Consider the following 18,387-nt stretch of genomic DNA (forward strand, 5'->3'; position numbering starts at 1 on the left):
CACCTCGGCCTCCCAAAGTGCTGGGATTACAGGTGTGAGCCACCATGACTGGCCGATGCAGTATATTTTTTAAATCAAAACCACAATCATATACACTACCAAGAGGGAGGGGTGGCAGAGGCCTCCTCACTATTACATCTAACGTCTATAACCACTAGAAGAATTTTTTTGTAGAGAGAGGTCTTGCTATGTTGCCCAAGCTGGTCTTGAACTCTTGAGTTCAACCAATCCTTCACCTCCCACCTTTTTTTTTTTTTTTTTTTTGAGACGGAGTCTCGCTCTGTCGCCCAGGCTGGAGTGCAGTGGCGCGATCTCGGCTCACTGCAAGCTTCGCCTCCCGGGTTCACGCCATTCTCCTGCCTCAGCCTCCTGAGTAGCTGGGACTACAGGCGCCCGCCACCGTGCCCAGCTAATTTTTTTTGTATTTTTAGTAGAGACAGGGTTTCACCGTGGTCCCGATCTCCTGACCTTGTGATCCGCCCGCTTCGGCCTCCCAAAGTGCTGGGATTACAGGTGTGAGCCACCGCGCCCGCCTCACCTCCCACCTTAACCTCCCAAAGTCCAAAATGCTGGGATTACAGGCATTAGCCACTGCGTCAAGCCTCAAGTATAAATTTTTTTGGGGGGGACAGAGTCTCGTTCTGTCGCCCAGGCTGGAGTGCAGTGGTGTGAGCTCGGCTTACTGCAACCTCCGCCTCGTGGGTTCAAGCGATTCTCCTGCCTCAGCCTCCTGAGTAGCTGGGTAGGTGTGTGCCACCACGCCCGGCTAATTTTTTATATTTTTAGTAGAAATGGCGTTTCACCGTTTTAGCCAGGATGGTCTCGATCTCCTGACCTTGTGATCAGCCCACCTCCCAAAGTGCTAGGATTACAGACGTAAGCCACCACGCCCTGCCCCCAAGTATAAACTTCTAAAGCACTTGTTCTGATTCCCACCCACTCTACAAGAAAGAGCCCCTCCCCCAGGACCCCGCCCTCTAACTCTGCACTTATGCTTGGGTGTGTGGGCGTGTGTGTGTGTGCGTGCGTGCGTGTAGTGTGTTGCTTAGGCACAGTATCTGTTAACACTCCAGGTCCCCTACCTGTCTCTTCCCTCTTGACTGCTGAGAGCATCTCTTTTTGTCTGATTATCTCCAGCCCCAATTCCTGGCATAAAGCAGAGACCAATAGGTCGGGCCTGGTGCGTAACACCTGTAATCCCAGCACTTTGGGAGGTCGAGGTGGGCGGATCACGTGGTCAGGAGTTCGAGACCAGCCTGACCAACATGGTGAAACCCTGTCTCTACTAAAAATACAAAAATTAGCCAGGCATGGTGGTGCGTGCCTGTAATCCCAGCTACTCAGGAGCCTGAGGCAGGAGAATCGCTTGAACCCGGGAGGTGGAGGTTGCAGTGAGCCGAGATTGTGCCACTGCACTCCAGCCTGGGTGACAGACCGAGACTCTGTCTCAAAAAAAAAAAAAAAAAAAAAAAAAAGGCAGAGACCAATAAATGGTTCTGAATGAAAGAATGAATGAACATTTTAGGCTTGTATACTATTTCATCATGCATATCCACCATATTTTATTTAGCTATTTCCTTATCATTGAACATTTAGGTGATTTTTCTTGTTATAAATAACACTGTAGCTTTTCATTTGATAAATTAAATAGGTGTGCCCCTGTCAGCATTCCTGAAGGGGACTTTTTTTTTTTTTTTTTTTTGAGACAGAGTTTCGCTCTTGTTGCCCAGGCTGGAGTGCAATGCGTGATCTCGGCTCACTGCAACCTCCACCTCCTGGGTTCAAGCGATTCTCCTGCCTCAGCCTCCCAAGTAGCTGGGACTACTGGCGCGTGCCACCACACTCGGCTAATTTTGTATTTTTAGTAGAGACGGGGTTTCTCCATGTTGACCAGGCTGGTCTCGAACTCCTAACCTCAGGTGATCCGCCCGCCTTGGCTTCCCAAAGTGCTGGGATTACAGGCGTAAGCCACCGCGCCCGGCCTACTTTTCTTAATTTTATTTTTCACATCCTACGTGGCTCGTCTCAGCTTTCCATGGGCCCTCGGTTTTCCACCGGTACATAAGAAAAAATGGAGGGGAGGTATCAATTAGCGTGAGCACCTGCCATGCCCCAGGCACGCAGATGGGCGCCCCTATTTCATTTCTCTGCCCCGGCAGCCTTGTGAATGAGCTTTGGAAGAGACAGCCCTGTAAACACATCCTTCTGCTGAACTGCCGCCTCCAGCTGGCTCCACCACTGCCCTGCTAGGGTATCTTCGGCGTTTCAACTTAGTTTTTCTGGGCCCGTTTCCTTAGCCGGTAACACCTGGTGGGATGGTCGTGAGGATTAAATTAGATATCTGGGAACGAGTCCTGGCCAGCGAATGGTAGGTTCGCCCAAGTCCAGTTAAAAGGCCGTCCGCCCAGGGCAAGGCGTCTTCAGGGCAAGCAAGACTATGGGGTCCGAGGGAGACTCGGGGATCTCAGCAAGAGGAGACCAATGTGAGGAGCAGGCAAGGAACGCTTCCAGGCTGCGGTGGCCAGGGACGCCTGAGTCCCGCGGGAGCTGGAGCGGACAGGCGGAAGGGTCAGCTACTGCAGATAGAGGCGGCTGGCTCGGGGGCGGGGGTGGAGGGGGTCTTCCTCCTTCCGGTTCTTGGGAAGATCCTGCAATCTGAAAGAGGCAGGAGAGCTCTTTCCCCATCTGTAATGTGGTAACCGAGCCCGGGCCAGCTCCTCCCTGGGCTGGAGGGTGGGAGAGTCGTTAGGGACACCTGCCCCGCTCCCTCCCCCTCCCGGGGGGGAACCCACCGCGACGGCGCGCACCTGGGCGCGGGCTGTGCCTGGGAACGCGCGGGGACCGCGGCCTCCAGGCAGCCCTGGGAAAGCAAGGGCCGGGAGCGCAGCCCTGGAGGCAGGGTGTTCCCTCAGGACCGTCAGGAGAGCGCCATCCACAGGATTATTAAAATAGCCATCCAGACGGAAATCGAGTGAGGCTGGCACCAGACTAAAGAAGTTTCAGGGCCAGGCGCGGTGCCTCACGCCTGTAATCCCAGCACTTTGGGAGGCCGAGGTGGGCAGATCACTTGAGGTCAGAGTTTGAGACCAGCCTGGCCAACATGGTGAAACCCTGTCTCTACTAAAAATACAAAAATTAGCCGGGCATGGTGGCAGTTGCCTATAATCCCTGCTACTTGGGAGGCTGAGGCACAAGAATCACTTGAACCTGGGAGGTGGAGGTTGCAGTGAGCCGAGATCACACCACTGCACTCCAGCCTGGGCGACAGAGTGAGACTCCATCTCAAAAAAAAAAAAGAAAGAAAGAAAGAAAGAGTAGAATGGGAATGGTGGTTGCCACGGTACAGAGTTTCATTTTTGCAAGATAAATTCTAGAGATGGATGATGGTGATGGTTGCACAGCAGTATGAATGGCCACTGAAATGTATGCTTACAAATGGTTAGGATGGCCAGGTATGGAAGCATGCCCCTGTAGTCCCAGCTACTCTGTAGTCTGAGGCCATGAATTTGACAGTCACATCTGTGAATAGACACTGCACTCCAGTCCAGGTAAAATAACAGGATCTTGTCTCTTTTTTTTTTTTCTTTTTGAGCCAGAGTCTCGCTCTTTCACCCCAGCTGGAGTGCAATGGCACCATCTCGGCTCACTGCAACCTCTGCCTCATGGGTTCAAGTGATTCTCCTGCCTCAGCCTCCTGAGTAGCTGGGATTACAGGCATGCACCACCATGCCTGGCTAATTTTTGTATTTTTTAGTACAGACGGGGTTTCACCATGTTAGTCAGGCTGGTCTTGAACCCCTGACCTCGTGATCCACCCCCCCCCCCCCCGCCGGCCTCCCAAAGTGCTGGGATTACAGGCGTGAGCCACCGCGCCCAGCCAGAAAAAAATAATTTTTTAATAGTTGAACAACAAACCACAAAAAAATTACAGAGGCCTTTAGACAATAATTTTAAGGAAATAAATGTAAATTTGGGGGACTGGGTGCGGTGGCTCAAGTCTGATCCCAGCACATTGGGAGGTCAAGGCAGGCAGATCATTTGAGCTCAGGAGTTCTAGACCAACCTGGGCAACATGGTAAAATCCCATCTCTACAAAAATACAAAAAATTAGCCAGGTGGTGGCGCACGCCTGTGGTCTTAGCTACTGGAGAGGTTAATTTGGGGGTGAGGCAGGAGGATCGCTTGAGCCAGGGAGGTGGAGGTTGCAGTGAGCCTTGACTGTACCACTGCACTCCAGTCTGGGTGACAGAGCAAGACCCTGTCTCAAAAACAAAAAAAGTAGCCGGGCGCAGTGGCTCACCCTTGTAATCCCAGCACTTTAGGAGGCCAAGGTGGGCGGATTGAGAGGTCAAGAGATCGAGACCATCCTGGCCAACATGGTGAAACCCCATCTCTACTAAAAATACAAAAATCAGCTGGGCGTGGTAGCGCACGCCTGTAGTCCCAGCTACTCTGGAGGCTGAGGCAGGAGAATCGCTTGAACCCGGGAGGCAGAAGTCTCAGTGAGCCGAGATCACACCACTGCATTCCAGCCTGGTGACAGAGAGAGATTCCATCTCCAAAAAAAAAAAAAAAAAAAAAAAGCAAATTTGGAAAAGCTTTTATGAACAAAGATGGCCATTGTCCCAAACTGGAAACCCAAATGTCTAACAATAAAGGAATGGCTGCTGTAACAGAATGTCTGATTAAAAACAAAAGGAGGCCAGGCACAGTGGCTCATGCCTGTAATGCCAGAACTTTGAAGGGTGGATCACTTGAGCTCAAGAGTTCGAGACCAGCCTGGCAATAAGATGAAACCCAGTCTCTGCAAAAAACACAAAAATTTAGCTGGGTGTGGTGGCATGTGCCTGTGGTCCCAGCTGCTTGGGAAGGTGAGGCAGGAGGATCGCTTGGGACTGGGAGGCAGATGTTGCATTGAGGTGAGATCATGCCACTGCACTCCAGCCTGAGTGATAAAGCCAGACTGTCTCCAAAAAAATCCAAAAGGCTGAGGTGGGAGGATTGCTTGAGCCCAGGATTTCAAGAGTGTAGTGAGCTGTGATCGCATCACTGCACTCCAGCCTGGGTGACAGAGTAAAAGCCTGTCTCTTAAAAAAAAAAAAAGTTAAAATGGTATAATAAATGCCAGGCATGTGGCTCACACCTGTACTCCCAGCACTTCGGGAGGCCAGAGCAGGAGGATCGCTTGAGCCCAGGAGTACGAAACCAACATAGGCAACAAAGCAAGACTCCATCTCTACAAAAAATCAAAATAAAAATAAATTAGCTGGGTGTGGTAGCGCATGCCTGTGGTCTTAGCTACTCAGGAGGCTGACGAAGGAGGATCACTTGAGCCCAGGAGTTCAAGACTGCAGTGAGCTATGATTGTACTGCCGCATTCTAGCCTGGGCAACAAAGAAAGAACCCCATCTCTAAAAAAAAAAATTAAATAAATAAAAGGAGGGCTGTAACAACATGGCAAAAAGTTTACTGGGCATCTTTTTTTATTTTTATTTTTTGAGATGGCGTCTCGCTCTGTTGCCCAGGTTGGAGTGCAGTGGCACAATCTTGGCTCACTGCAAGCTCCGCCTCCCGGGTTCACGCCATTCTCCTGCCTCAGCCTCCTGAATAGCTGGGACTACAGGTGCCCGTCACCACGCCCAGCTAATTTTTTTGTATTTTTAGTAGAGACGGGGTTTCACTGTGTTAGCCAGGATGGTCTTGATCTCCTGACCTTGTGATCCGCCCGTCTCAGCCTCCCAAAGTGCTGGGATTACAGGCGTGAGCCACTGCGCCTGGCCCTGGGTATCTTTTTGCCTATAATAAAGCCAGCCATCTAAAAACAGTTCAAGCCCTGGCTCTGGTACCTGTCAGCTGTGTGGCCCTGGGCGGGTCCCTCACTCTCTGTGAGCCTCAGTTGCCTCACCTGTGAAATGTAACTCAGTGGTTGAGTGGATCAAGTGAAGGGCTGTATGTCAAGCCCCTGTTAAGCCACCTGGTGCTCCATGTCCTGTGGATGGTAGCTGCCCTGAAGCGGGACTTTGCAGACTGAAGTGCTGTCTCTTCAGAGGGAGTGCAGGTGTCCGGCTCCTGGTGTGGGAGACGCACCCTGTGCTCCCTGGCCCGTGAGACAAGATTGGGTTTGGGGGCCAGGGCAGGAGTAGGGGCCCGTCACCAGGGGAAACGGCTCGTGGTAGAGCAGCTGAGGTGCAGCTGGGCCTGTGGCCTAGAAGGCAGTCTTGTGGGTGCCTCCTCCCCCAGCCGCAACTCAGGTCTGCAGCTGGGTCCTGCCTCCTTCCGAGTGGGCCATGGCCGGGACATGGCTGCTACTTCTCCTGGCCCTTGGGTGTCCAGCCCTACCCACAGGTGAGCCCCCTCTTTGCCTTCCTCTCTGTCCCTCCTCAGTCTGCCCAAGCCCATCCCCTCACTCTGGACCTCCCTGGGTATTGATGGGCTGCAGGGAGGCAGGACAAGAGATATTTAGGGACCTCTGGGGAGGGTCCCTCTGGGGAGGGGACCTCTGGGGAGGAGACCCTATATAGAGGGTCCCCACTATACTCTTCCCATTGTACTCTTCCTCCCAGCCACCTTGCTCTGGGGCTCCTATGTCCTCCTGCCCTGGAGCCCACAGTGTTGATAGGGAGGCTGCCCCTCTTAGAGGTATAGAGAAATGAGAACAAACTGGATGGGCATCCATAGAAGGTGGGGTTATGGTAGCCAGTGTGTGTGATGTGATATGCAATGATGTCATATGGGTAACAGTGTGAGGTCCTGTCCTGTCCTTCTTGCCCTCAGGATGCCTGCCCTAGTTCAATAGGACTCAGGGTGTCTCAAGTTCACTCCCAGCTCACCCTTATCAATGGGCTCAGGATAGGTCCCAAGCCCTCTTCCCAGGGTATTTACCCCCAGCCCTCCCATGATCAAGGCTGGAGCCAAAGGACTCATGTTTTGAGGGGAAAATTCCAGCTTCATCTAGAAGCATGTGCATGTGTGCATGTATGTGGTGGGGGAAGGTCCATGACTTTTGAGTCAGGGGGGTCTCCTTGATCTAGAGCTGGCCCCAAGATTCTCACAGGCACTCCTTCATTAGGGAGATAAACCACACCTATGTGGAACACAGGGAGCCCATGGCAGGAGGCCTGAGCTCGGGAAGGAAGTAACCAGGGTAAGCAGGGACAATCCTGGGATGCTTCATGGAAGAAGTGGAAGCTGAACTCAACTTGGGGAATGTCTCTATCTATATAACTGAAAAGGCTCTGGAGGTTGAGTCCTGGAGCTTGTGCCCAGCCTTCTCTACTACCTTTGTTTGCAATGCCTTATTAATATTAATATCAATAATTGCACTAATACTTATCTGCCAGGGCATTTTACACTTATGGCCTTTACTCTTCACAACAATTTTGCTGGGCTGGTATTATTAACAGCATTATATTATTATTATTATTATTATTATTATTATTATTTATTTATTTATTTTTGAGACAGAGTCTCGCACTGTCGCCCGGGCTGGAGTACAATGGTGTGATCTTGGCTCACTGCAACCTCCACCTCCCGGGTTCACTCGATTCTCCTGCCTCAGCCTCCCGAGTAGCTGGGATTACAGGCACCTGCCACCACGCCCAGCTAATTTTTTGTATTTTTAGTACAGACGGAGTTTCACTGTGTTGGCCAGGCTGGTCTTGAACTCCTGACCTGATGATCCGCCCGCCTCAGCCTCCCAAAGTGCTGGGATTACAGACGTGAGCCACCACACCCAGCCTGTTATATTATTATTATTATTATTAGACAGAGTTTGCTCTGTTGCCCAGATTGGAGTGCAATGGCACAATCTCAACTCACTGCATCCTCTGCCTCCCAGGTTCAAGCGGTTCTCCTGCCTCAGCTTCCCAAGTAGCTGGGATTACAGCCGCCCACCATCATGCCCGGCTAATTTTTGTATTTTTAGTGGAGACAGGGGTTCACCATGTTGGCCAGGCTGGTCCCGAACTCCTGACTTCAAGTGATTCACCTGACTCAGCCTCCCAAAGTGCTGGGATTACAGGCATGAGCCACTGAGCCCGGCCTAACACCATTATATTGATGAGACCACTGGGACTCACAAAAAATATTGTTCCTTCAACCTAAATAAATAAATAAATAAATACATAATGAAAACAAAACAAAACAAACAAAAAGAGTCAGAAAATTGGCTGGGCGCGGTGGCTTACGCCTGTAATTCCAGCACTTTGGGAGGCCAAGGCGGGCAGATCACTTGAAGTCAGGAGTTTGAGACCAGCCTGGCCAACATGACGAAACCCCATCTCTACTAAAAAATACAAAAATTAGCTGGACATGGTGGCAGGTGCCTGTAATCCAGCTACTTAGGATGCTGAGGCAGGAGAATTGCTTGAACCCGGGAGGAGGAGGTTGCACTGAGCCAAGATCCCACCACTGCACTCCAGGCTAGGCGACAGAACCAGAATCAGTCTCAAAAAAAAAAAAAGCCAGGCATGGGGCTCATGCCTGTAATCCTAGCACTTTGCACTTTGGGAGGCTGAGGCAGGTGGATCACGAGGTCAGGAGTTCAAGACCAGCCTGGCCAAGATGGTGAAACCCCATCTCTACTAAAAATACAAAAATTAGCCACGCGTGGTGGTAGGCGCCTGTAATCCCAGCTACTCAGGAGGCTGAGGCAGGAGAATCGCTTGAACCCCGGCAGGTGGAGGTTGCAGTGAACGGAGATCCCGCCACTGCACTCCAGCCTGGGCAATAGAGTGAGACTCCATCTCAAAAATAATAATAATAATAATAATAATGAAATAAAATAAAGACTCAGAAAATTAAGTGAATGAGTCAGGAGTCACGCTTAGCTCTGTCTGAAGCTATGTCCTAGATGGTCCACTGTGTCACATGGCAAAATCTTAGTCATCCTTCAAAGTGAGATGGTTTAGGGGATTTGGAGTCACAGAGATCTGAGAGTTCAAATCCTGAATGGACAACTTACCATTTATGTGTTAGTAGGATAATTTTTTTTTTTTTTTTGAGACAGAGTCTCGCACTGTCGCCCAGGCTGGAGTGCAGTGGTGCAATCTTGGCTCACTGTAAGCTCTGCCTCCCGGGTTCACGGCATTCTCCTGCCTCAGCCTCCCAGCTAGGTGCCTGCCACCATGCCTGGCTAATTTTTTGTATTTTTAGTAGAGACAGGGTTTCACCATTTTAGCCAGGATGGTCTCGATCTCCTGACCTCATGATCCGTCCACCTATTTTTTTTTTTTTTAATTTTTTGAGACAGAGTCCCGCTCTGTCGCCAGGCTGGAGTGCAATTCTCCTGCCTCAGCCTCCAGAGTAGCTGGGATTACAGGTGCGTGCCACCACGCCCGGCTAATTTTTTGTATTTTAGTAGAGACGGGGTTTCACCATGTTAGCCAGGATGGTCTCGATCTCCTGACCTTGTGATCTGCCCACCTCAGCCTCCCAAAGTGCTGGGAATAAAAGCGTGAGCCACCACGCCTGGCCTAGGCTAATTATTTGGCTTGTAAGAAATCTTTCCTAAGTACCCTTTACGCCTACATCCTCACAAGATTCTCTGGCCTCCTTCCCTGCACTCTGGGACATTTCTTTCGTCTGGCTATACCTAATTCACAAAAAACTGCAGGCTGGACAAAGTGGCTCATGCCTATAATCCCAGCACTTTGGGAGGCCCAGGCATGAGGATCTCTTGAGCGCTGAAGTTCAAGACCAGCTAGGACAACATAGTGAAACCCTATTTCTACAAAAAATAAAAAATAAATTAGCCAGGTATGGTGGCACGTGCCTGTAGTCCCTGCTACTGGGAAGGCTGAGGTGGGAGGATTGCCTGAACCCGGGTGGTCGAAGCCTCAGTAAGCCATGATCATGCCATTGCACTCCGGCCTGGGCAACAGAGAGAGACTCTGTCTCAAAAAAAAAAGAAAAAAAATTACAATGTTCAAAAATAACATTCTGGGCCAGGTGTGGTGGCTCACGTCTGTAATCCCAGCACTTTGGGAGGCTGAGGTGAGTGGATCATTTGAGGTCAGGAGTTGGAGACCAGCCTGGCCAACATGGTGAAACCTTGTCTCTACAAAAAATACAAAAAAAATCAGCCAGACCTGGTGGCGCACACCTGTAATCCCAATTACTCGGGAGGCTTAAGCAGGAGAATTTCTTGAACCCCAGAAGTGGAGATTGCAGTGAGCTGAGATTGTGCTACTGCACTCCAGCCTGGGTAAGATAGTGAGACTCCATCTCAAAAAAATAAAAGAAAATTTTTGTTACATATTAAATGAGTCATCTTTGCTGAAAAGAATAAGATTGCAGCCTGGGCCTGTTGACTCATGCCTGTAATCCCAGCACTTTGGGAGGCTGAGGTGGGAGGATAGCTTGAGCCTAGGAGTTTGAGACCACCCTAGGCAACATAGGGAGACCCATGTCTCTACAGGTATTTTAAAAATGTAGCCGGGTGTTGTGACACGTGCCTGTGGTCACAGCTACTTGGCAGACCAGGAGGTCAAGCCTCCAGTGAACTGTGATCACACCATTGCAGTCCAGCCTGGATGACAGAGCTAGACCCTGTCTCAAAAAATAATAATAATAGGCCGGGTGCGGTGGCTCACGCCTGTAATCCCAGCACTTTGGGAGGCCGAGGCAGGCGGATCACGAGGCAAGGAGATGGAGACCATCCTGGCTAACACAGTGAAACCCCTTCTCTACTAAAAATATAAACAATTAGCCAGGCGTGTTGGCGGGCGCCTGTAGTCCCAGCTACTCGGGAGGCTGAGGCAGGAGAATGGCGTGAACCCGGGAGGCGGAGCTTGCAGTGAGCCGAGATCGTGCCACTGCACTTGAGCCTGGGCGACAGAGAGAGACTCCGTCTCAAAAAAATAAAATAATAAAAAATAATAAAAGATTGTGGGAAATAGGGATTATTTTGGAAAATATAGGAAAAATGTTTGTAGTACCCATATGACTTAGTTCTTTCTTTTATTTTATTTTTTTTTGAGACGGAGTCTTGCTCTGTCGCCCAGGCTGGAGTGCAGTGGCGCGATCTTGGCTCACTGCAAGCTCCGCCTCCCGGGTTCACGCCATTCTCCTGCCTCAGCCTCCCGAGTAAATGGGACTACAGGCGGCTGCCACCACGCCCGGCTAATTATTTTGTATTTTTAGTAGAGACGGGGTTTCACCGTGTTAGCCAGGATGGTCTCTATCTCCTGACCTCGTGATCCACCCACCTTGGCCTCCCAAAGTGCTGGGATTACAGGCTTGAGCCACAGCGCCCAGCCATGACTTAGTTCTTAAGATTATTAAATAATACACCTGTACTTCAAATGGGTGAATTGTCTGGTATGTGGACTATATATCTAAACAAAGGTTTTTTTTTTTTTCACTCTGTCACCCAGGCTGGAGTGCAGTGACGCGATCTCAGCTCACTGCAACCTTTGCCCGGGTTCAAGCGATTCTTGTGCCTCAGTCTCCAGAGTAGCTGGGACTACAGGCACGTGCCACCACACGCAGCTAATTTTTTTGTATTTTTAGTAGAGACGGGGTTTCGCCATGTTGGCCAGGGTGTTCTCGAACTCCTGACCTCAGGTGATCTGCCTGCCTTGGCCCCCCAAAGTGCTGGGATTACAAGCATGAACCACCACACCCAGCCTTTTTTGTTGTTGTTGTTGTTTTGAGACAGAATCTTGTGCTGTTGCCCAGGCTGGAGTGTAGTGGCATGATCTTGGCTCACTGCAACCTCCGCCTCTGGGTTTAAGCGATTCTCCTGCCTCAAGCCTCCTGAGTAGCTGGGACTACGGGTATGCACCACCACGCCCGACTAATTTTTGTATTTTTAGTAGAGATGGGGTTCCACCATGTTGGCCAGGCTGGTCTCAAACTCCTGACCTCAGGTGATCGCCCTGCCTCAGCCTCCCAAAGTACTAGGATTACATGCGTGAGCCACTGCACCCAGCCAACAAAGTTTTTTTTTTTTTTTTTTTTTTTTTTTTTGAGACAGAGTCTTGCTCTGTCGCCAGGCTGGAGTGCAGTGGCGTGATCTAGGCTCACTGCAACTTCCGCTTCCCTGGTTCAAGCGATTCTCCTGCCGCAGCCTCCCAAGTAGCTGGGATTACAGGCACACACCACTATGCCCACCTAATTTTTGTATTTTTAGTAGAGATGGGGTTTCACCATGTTGGCCAGGATAGTCTCAATCTCCTGACCTCGTGATCTGCCCACCTTGGCCTCCCGAAGTGCTGGGATTACAGGCATGAGCCACCGTGCCTGGCCAACAAAGCTTTTTTTTTCAAAAAAAAAAAAAAAAAAAGGCTGGGTGTGGTGCCTCACGCCTGTAATCCTAGCACTTTGGGAGGCCAGGGCGGGCAGATCACCTGAGGTCAGGAGTCAGAGACCAGCCTGACCAACATGGAGAAACCCAGTCTCTAGTAAAAACATAAAAATAAAAATGAGCTGGCTTGGTGGCGTGGGATCTTGGGAGGCTGAGGCAGAAGAATGGCTTGAACCCAGAAGGCAGAGGTTGCAGTGAGCCGACATGGTGCCACTGCACTCCAGTCTGGGAGACGTAGCAAGACTCCGTTTCAAAAAGCAAGCAAACAAACAAACAAAACTACAGGCTACAGAAAAAGGCTGAGAATAAAAGAAAAAATACCCAAGCACACTCCACCTAGATTAACAAACGTTTAACATTTTGCCATATTTAAATCAGACTTTTAAAAAAAGAAACAAAAAGTTACAGATATATTTGAAGCCCATTCTAATCTCATTCCAGGTCCTGTTTCCTTCCCTTCCTCACCAGAGGCTGCCACAACAGGGTATTACAAGTATTTTTTTTACACATCTACTGTCTTTCCCATGGAACTGAGTTCCTTGAGAGCAGGGACAATGACTTACCCAATGTTGTATCTCTAGTTCCTGGCACAGAAAGGGGCTCGGATATCATAGACAAGTGGATGGAAGGAGAGGTGGGTAGATGGATAGATAGACACATGGATGAAAGGTAGAAAGAATAGATGGAGGTGGCCGGGCATGGTGGCTCACACCTGTAATCCCAGCACTTTGGGAGGACGAGGCGGGTGGATCACGAGGTCAGGAGATCGAGACCATCCTGGCTAACACGTCTCTACTAAAAATAAAAATAAAAATTAGCTGGGCGCTGTGGCGGGCACCTGTAGTCCCAGCTACTCATGAGGCTGAGGCAGGAGAATGGCATGAACCCAGGAGGTGGAACTTGCAGTGAGCCGAGATCGCGCCACTGCACTCTAGCCTGGGCAACAGAGCAAAATTACATCTCAAAAAAAAAAGAAAGAAAGAAAGAAAGAATACATGGAGGATAGATGGCTGATAGAAGAAAGGATGGATAAACAGGTGAGTGAATGAAAGGATGGGCAGATGGAGGGAAGGAAGGGTGGCTAGATGGGAAAATGCAAGGAGGGAGGAATGGATGAGTGGCTAGAAGGACATGTAGATGGATGGTGGAAGGATGGATGGATGGAAAGACAGAAATGTAGAACCCTAGCCTACAACACAATGCTGGCCTGGGAGGCCAAAAGCTGGTCTAGCACCCACAGGTACATGCTCTCTTGCAGGTGTGGGCGGCATACCCTTTCCTTCTCTGGCCCCACCAATCATGCTGCTGGTGGATGGAAAGCAGCAGATGGTGGTGGTCTGCCTGGTCCTTGATGTTGCACCCCCTGGCCTTGACAGCCCCATCTGGTTCTCAGCCGGCAATGGCAGTGCACTGGATGCCTTCACCTATGGCCCTTCCCCAGCAACGGATGGCACCTGGACCAACTTGGCCCATCTCTCCCTGCCTTCTGAGGAGCTGGCATCCTGGGAGCCTTTGGTCTGCCACACTGGGCCTGGGGCTGAGGGTCACAGCAGGAGTACACAGCCCGTGCAGCTGTCAGGTGGGGATGGAGCCTGGGCCCTTGCGGATGCTCCCTGTCCCCTTCCACACACCAGGATATGGTTGGAGGGAGGGCAGGCTCCAGGCCACAAAGGCATGAAGGGTGTCCAAGTGCAGAGCCTCCAGGTGAGGTGACGCCTGGGCTCAGGGGAGAGTGGCCTCAGGGCCATGAATTTTGGGATTTGCAACTGCAATATCTGTTTGAAATCCAGGCTTTGCAGCATGGCTTCCAAGGATAAAAATGCCTCCTTCCACCTAGGATTCATTATACACACATAGATAGATCACCCTGTGTACATGACACCCTATAAGGACCAAACTAATTAACAAATCACTACCAGTTATTGAGTGTTTACTCTGTTCCAGGCAGTGTTCTACAGACTTCACATTTATGAGACAGGTCATATAATTCCCTCAATTTTACAGGCACGGGGAGGTTAAGCAACATGTCTAAAGCCAGCTATTTTTGTTTCCCCCTCCATTGTATTTTGAAACAGTCAGCTATTATTATCACTGACCAGATGACTTACTTCCTCTCTAGGGATTATCTCAATTTTGTCATCTTTCAAATGGGAATGTTGGTTAACTAAGTGCCCTGACTTCCAAAGAATGCTGCGAAGACAGTCAGTTCCTTATCTGAGAGTTCCGGGCTCCCCAGCCTCCCCAGGGCACAGAACAGGGGACACTGCAAAGTGAGGGATGTTTGGGTCTTCAGAGGACTTGCAGCAAATGGGCTCAGGGTTTCTGCTGCTGGCTCACTTGTCCATTTACCCCAAATGCCTCGACACCCACCCTGTGCCAGGGCCTGGGCATAGCACTGGGGATGCCCTCCAGAGTGCATGGCCCATCCCCAAAGACTCATTCGCTTCTCCCTGGACAACAGGAGAGGCTTCTACAGCCAGGACCTGCCCCCAGGAGCCTCTCAGGGGTGAGTACTCTGGGCAAGGGGTGGGGAATAAGAGGCTGGGACCAGGACCTTGGGCCCGGGGGGTGGGGCATTCAGCTCTGGCCTAATGGGTCTTACACTGGAGGTCAGTAGGTGTCCCATGTAGAGGCTGTCATGCTAGGTTGGGGCACTGGCTAGCGTGGGCCTCAGTCTACCTAGCATAAGATGGGGGTGAATCCTTTGACCCCAGCCTAATTCCTGGACATTAGTTGAGAAGCACAGGTGACAGCTAACAGAGGGGTCTTTGGAGTCCTCCTTGGGCAGCCCAGGCAGGGGGATCTCAGCATTAGAGGCCGTGTAAATGGGAGGCTGTCTGGGATGATGGGAAGAGCATGGATGGACAGTCATGAAGTTGGGCTGTGGTCCAACTCTGCTTCCCGACCAAATAGAGAATTTTGAGGCCGGGTGCAGTGGCTCACACCTGTAATCCCAGCACTTTGGGAGGCCGAGGTGGGTGGATCACGAGGTCAGGAGTTCGAGACCAGCCTGGCCAACATGGTGAAACCCTGTCTCTACTAAAAATACAAAAATTAGCCGAGCGTGATGGCACACGCCTGTAGTCCCAGCTACTCAGGAGGCTGAGGTAGAAGAATCACTTGAACCCGGGAGGTGGAGGTTGCAGTGAGATGAGATCGTGCCACTGCCCTCCAGCCTGGGTGACAGAGTGAGACTCCATCTAAAAAAAAAAAAAGAATTTTGAGCTAGTTACTCTCTGCATCAGATGCTAATTAATTCCTGCGTGGCCCCCACCCCTACCCCCATGATTGTTGGGGAATAAAATAAAATGAAGGCCAGGAAGGTATTTATTATTACCAGTAAGAACGGAGGCTAGACACCGGGAAGGACTTTCCCTGGAGGAGGGGGTGAAGGGGACGGGCAAGGGCAGAGGACAAGGCCCTCTCCGCCGTTCTCTCCTGGGGTAGGGGGCTGCGGGCTCCTGCGGGCTCCTGAGCGGTTCCTCCTCGCAGGGACACCGGGTGGGGCGCTGTGGCTGGGGGTCCTGCGGCTGCTGCTCTTCAAGCTGCTGCTGTTTGACCTGCTCCTGACCTGCAGCTGCCTGTGCGACCCCGCGGGCCTGCTGCCTTCCCCCGCAACCACCACCCGCCTGCGAGCCCTCGGCTCCCATCGACTGCACCTGGCCACGGAGACTGGGGGACGAGAGGCCACCAGCTCACCCAGACCCCAGCCTCGGGACTGCCGCTGGGGTGACACCCCTCCGGGTCGGAAGCCCAGGAGCCCAGTATGGGGGGAAGGGTCTTACCTCAGCAGTTACCCCACTTGCCCAGCACGGGCCTGGTGCTCAAGATCTGCCCTCAGGACTCCTTCCTCGAGTCTTGGAGCATTTTTTGCAGGTGACCTGCCTCCTCCTCTGCAGGCTGGAGCTGCCTGAGGGCAGGGCTCTACCTCCCCTGCGTCATACTGTGTGAGGCTGTGTCTCTGCCATCCAAAAGGGGGCCCCTTGAGAATGGTGATCCACCCAGTTACAGGGGCATTTAGGGAGCAGATGACTGAGAACATTAAAAAAGAACTTAAATGACACAGCAAATGAAAAATATTTGAATTCATGTCTATCCTGGGAGGAAGGAATTTGGCAGAGTTAGAAGTAGGAAAAATCCAGGAAAGCTCCCTTGAGGAAGAGGGCTTCCTGAGATAGAACTTGGGAACTGCAGAGTGGGACTGGTGGCTGGGAAGGCGGCTGTCTCCTCCCCCCACAGCAAGGAGGGAGGCCCCCTCTTCTCCTCACCCTGGCCCAACCTCTGTGAGAGGTCAGGGCAGAGAGCCCAGGAACCCAGGAAGGTGGGTGGTGGGTCTGATGTGAACTCTTGTACAGAGGTGAACAGGGCCAGGGTTTCTGGGGAACAGGATCGTTTTCAATAACAAGAGTATGAGATATTAATTCCAAACTTACAGTTTATTAATCAATTAAGAGTCATTATTCATTTGACAAATATTCTTTAAGTATCAACCCTGAGCCAGGTACTAAAGAGGTTTGGCTTTTTTGGTCTGGTTGTTACATAAAGAAGATTCTTGTATTGATCAAGTATGAGGCTTCCACAGTAGAGCATAACGTGTGCGTCCCCTGCTTGCCCAGCGCTGGCAGGAAATCCTGACTTTCCCAAGGGTTCTCCGCTAGTAATCACTCCAAGAGACTCTGGGTGCTGTCATGTAAATCCACCTGTCCCTTGGGCCCCATGGGATAGTCTGCTGGATCAACTTTAGTCTTCCTTCCCCCAGGGAGGGGATGGGGAACTATGCCCCAGCACCCCAACACATGGTTTCAAGGACACCCTCAGCTTCCCTGAGCCTCTGTGCTCTCTCAGCTACTGTTCCATAAAAACTCTCACTGCCTCCTCCACTGCTCATCTCTCACCAGCCTGAAAGGAGATTCTCCCACTTGTTTTGGGGATTCTTGGGTGCTGGTGGCTGGGGGTGGGAGGGTCCCATAGCTTCTACGGATGAATCTGTCCACCATCCCCACAAGGCATGTTCCTTCCCTGACACACAGACTGAGGGAGGGTGTGGGCAGGGGCCCAACTATAGCCTCAGACTTTCTCTGGCCACTATCCCTTCCCAGCTGTCCGGTCAGATGCTGAGCCCAGGCTTCTCAATCTCCACTGTCAGGCTGGCTTAATCTTATTTCCCAGGAGGGCTTCTGAGCCGAGGTGAATCAAGGGCCATGGCCAAGCTCTGAGCCTACCCAAGTATTTTATTTTATTTTATATTTTATTTTATTATTTTATTTTTTGAGACAGGGTCTCACTCTGTCCCCCAGGGTGGAGTGCAGTGGTGCGATCTCAACTCACTGCAATCTCTGTCTCCCGGGTTCCAGCAATTCTCCCACCTCAGCCTCTCAAGTAGCTGGGACTACAGGCACACGCCACCATGCCTGGCTCATTTTTGTATTTTTTGGTAGAGACAAGGTTTCACCACATTGGCCAGGCTGGTCTTGAACTTCTGACCTCAAGTGATCCGCCTGCCTTGGCCTCCCGAAGTGCTGGAATTATAAGTGTGAGCCACTGTGCCCAGCTTGAGCCAACCTAAGTCTTATCAAGCCTAGAAAACATGGAGGACCTTAGGAGGGTGTCCTGATCTTGTACACTGCGGAATTCCACATGCCACAGCCCCTGCCTATCCAAAGTGCTTTGTTACCAACACAGTTTTGGACAAGAAACTAAAGTCAGAAAGTGGCAAGGCCTGGGCCTCAGTTCTCTGAAGTCTTCAAAAAATAGCATAAATATCCAACCTCTAGGAAGGAAACAAGAAGGTATCAGGGAACAGGGTTTTATGGCCAATTTGCAGACAACTTCCCAGAGAAGCAACTTTGGTCTGTGTGCGTCTGTAGGACACTGAGTTCAGGGGCAGCCTAAAGAAGACCTCAAAACCAAGAGTGCTCCTCTTTATTTTTATTTGTTTATTTTTATTTTTTGAGACGGAGTCTCGCTCTGTCGCCAGGCTGGAGTGCAGTGGCGCGATCTCGGCTCACTGCAACCTCCACCTCCAGGGTTCAAGCAATTCTCCCGCCTCAGCCTCCCAAGTAGCTGGGACTACAGGCACC

The 18,387-nt window shown here is 51.0% G+C and overlaps 1 protein-coding gene across 4 annotated transcripts; it reads left to right on the forward strand.

The window, feature by feature from the left end:
* Nucleotides 1-6,191: 6,191 nt before the first annotated feature.
* On the forward strand, nt 6,192-16,377 carry PTCRA (pre T cell antigen receptor alpha). Of its 4 annotated transcripts, XM_054685832.2 has the most exons (5): nt 6,192-6,345; nt 12,749-12,791; nt 13,684-13,886; nt 14,769-14,813; nt 15,800-16,377. In XM_054685832.2, the coding sequence occupies exons 1-5, from the start codon at nt 6,288-6,290 to the stop codon at nt 16,219-16,221; spliced, it is 771 nt and encodes a 256-aa protein (XP_054541807.1). In that variant the 5' UTR covers nt 6,192-6,287; the 3' UTR covers nt 16,222-16,377. The 4 variants fall into 4 exon arrangements, with proteins under 4 accessions (XP_054541807.1, XP_003950895.3, XP_063668511.1 ...); XM_003950846.5 differs by lacking the exon at nt 12,749-12,791 and having other exon boundaries at nt 13,566-13,886; XM_063812441.1 differs by lacking the exon at nt 12,749-12,791 and having other exon boundaries at nt 13,566-13,886; nt 15,885-16,343.
* The last annotated feature ends 2,010 nt before the right edge of the window (nt 16,378-18,387 follow it).

Source organism: Pan troglodytes, chromosome 5, assembly GCF_028858775.2.
Source record: "Pan troglodytes isolate AG18354 chromosome 5, NHGRI_mPanTro3-v2.0_pri, whole genome shotgun sequence".
NCBI classification, from domain to species: Eukaryota; Metazoa; Chordata; class Mammalia; order Primates; family Hominidae; genus Pan; species Pan troglodytes.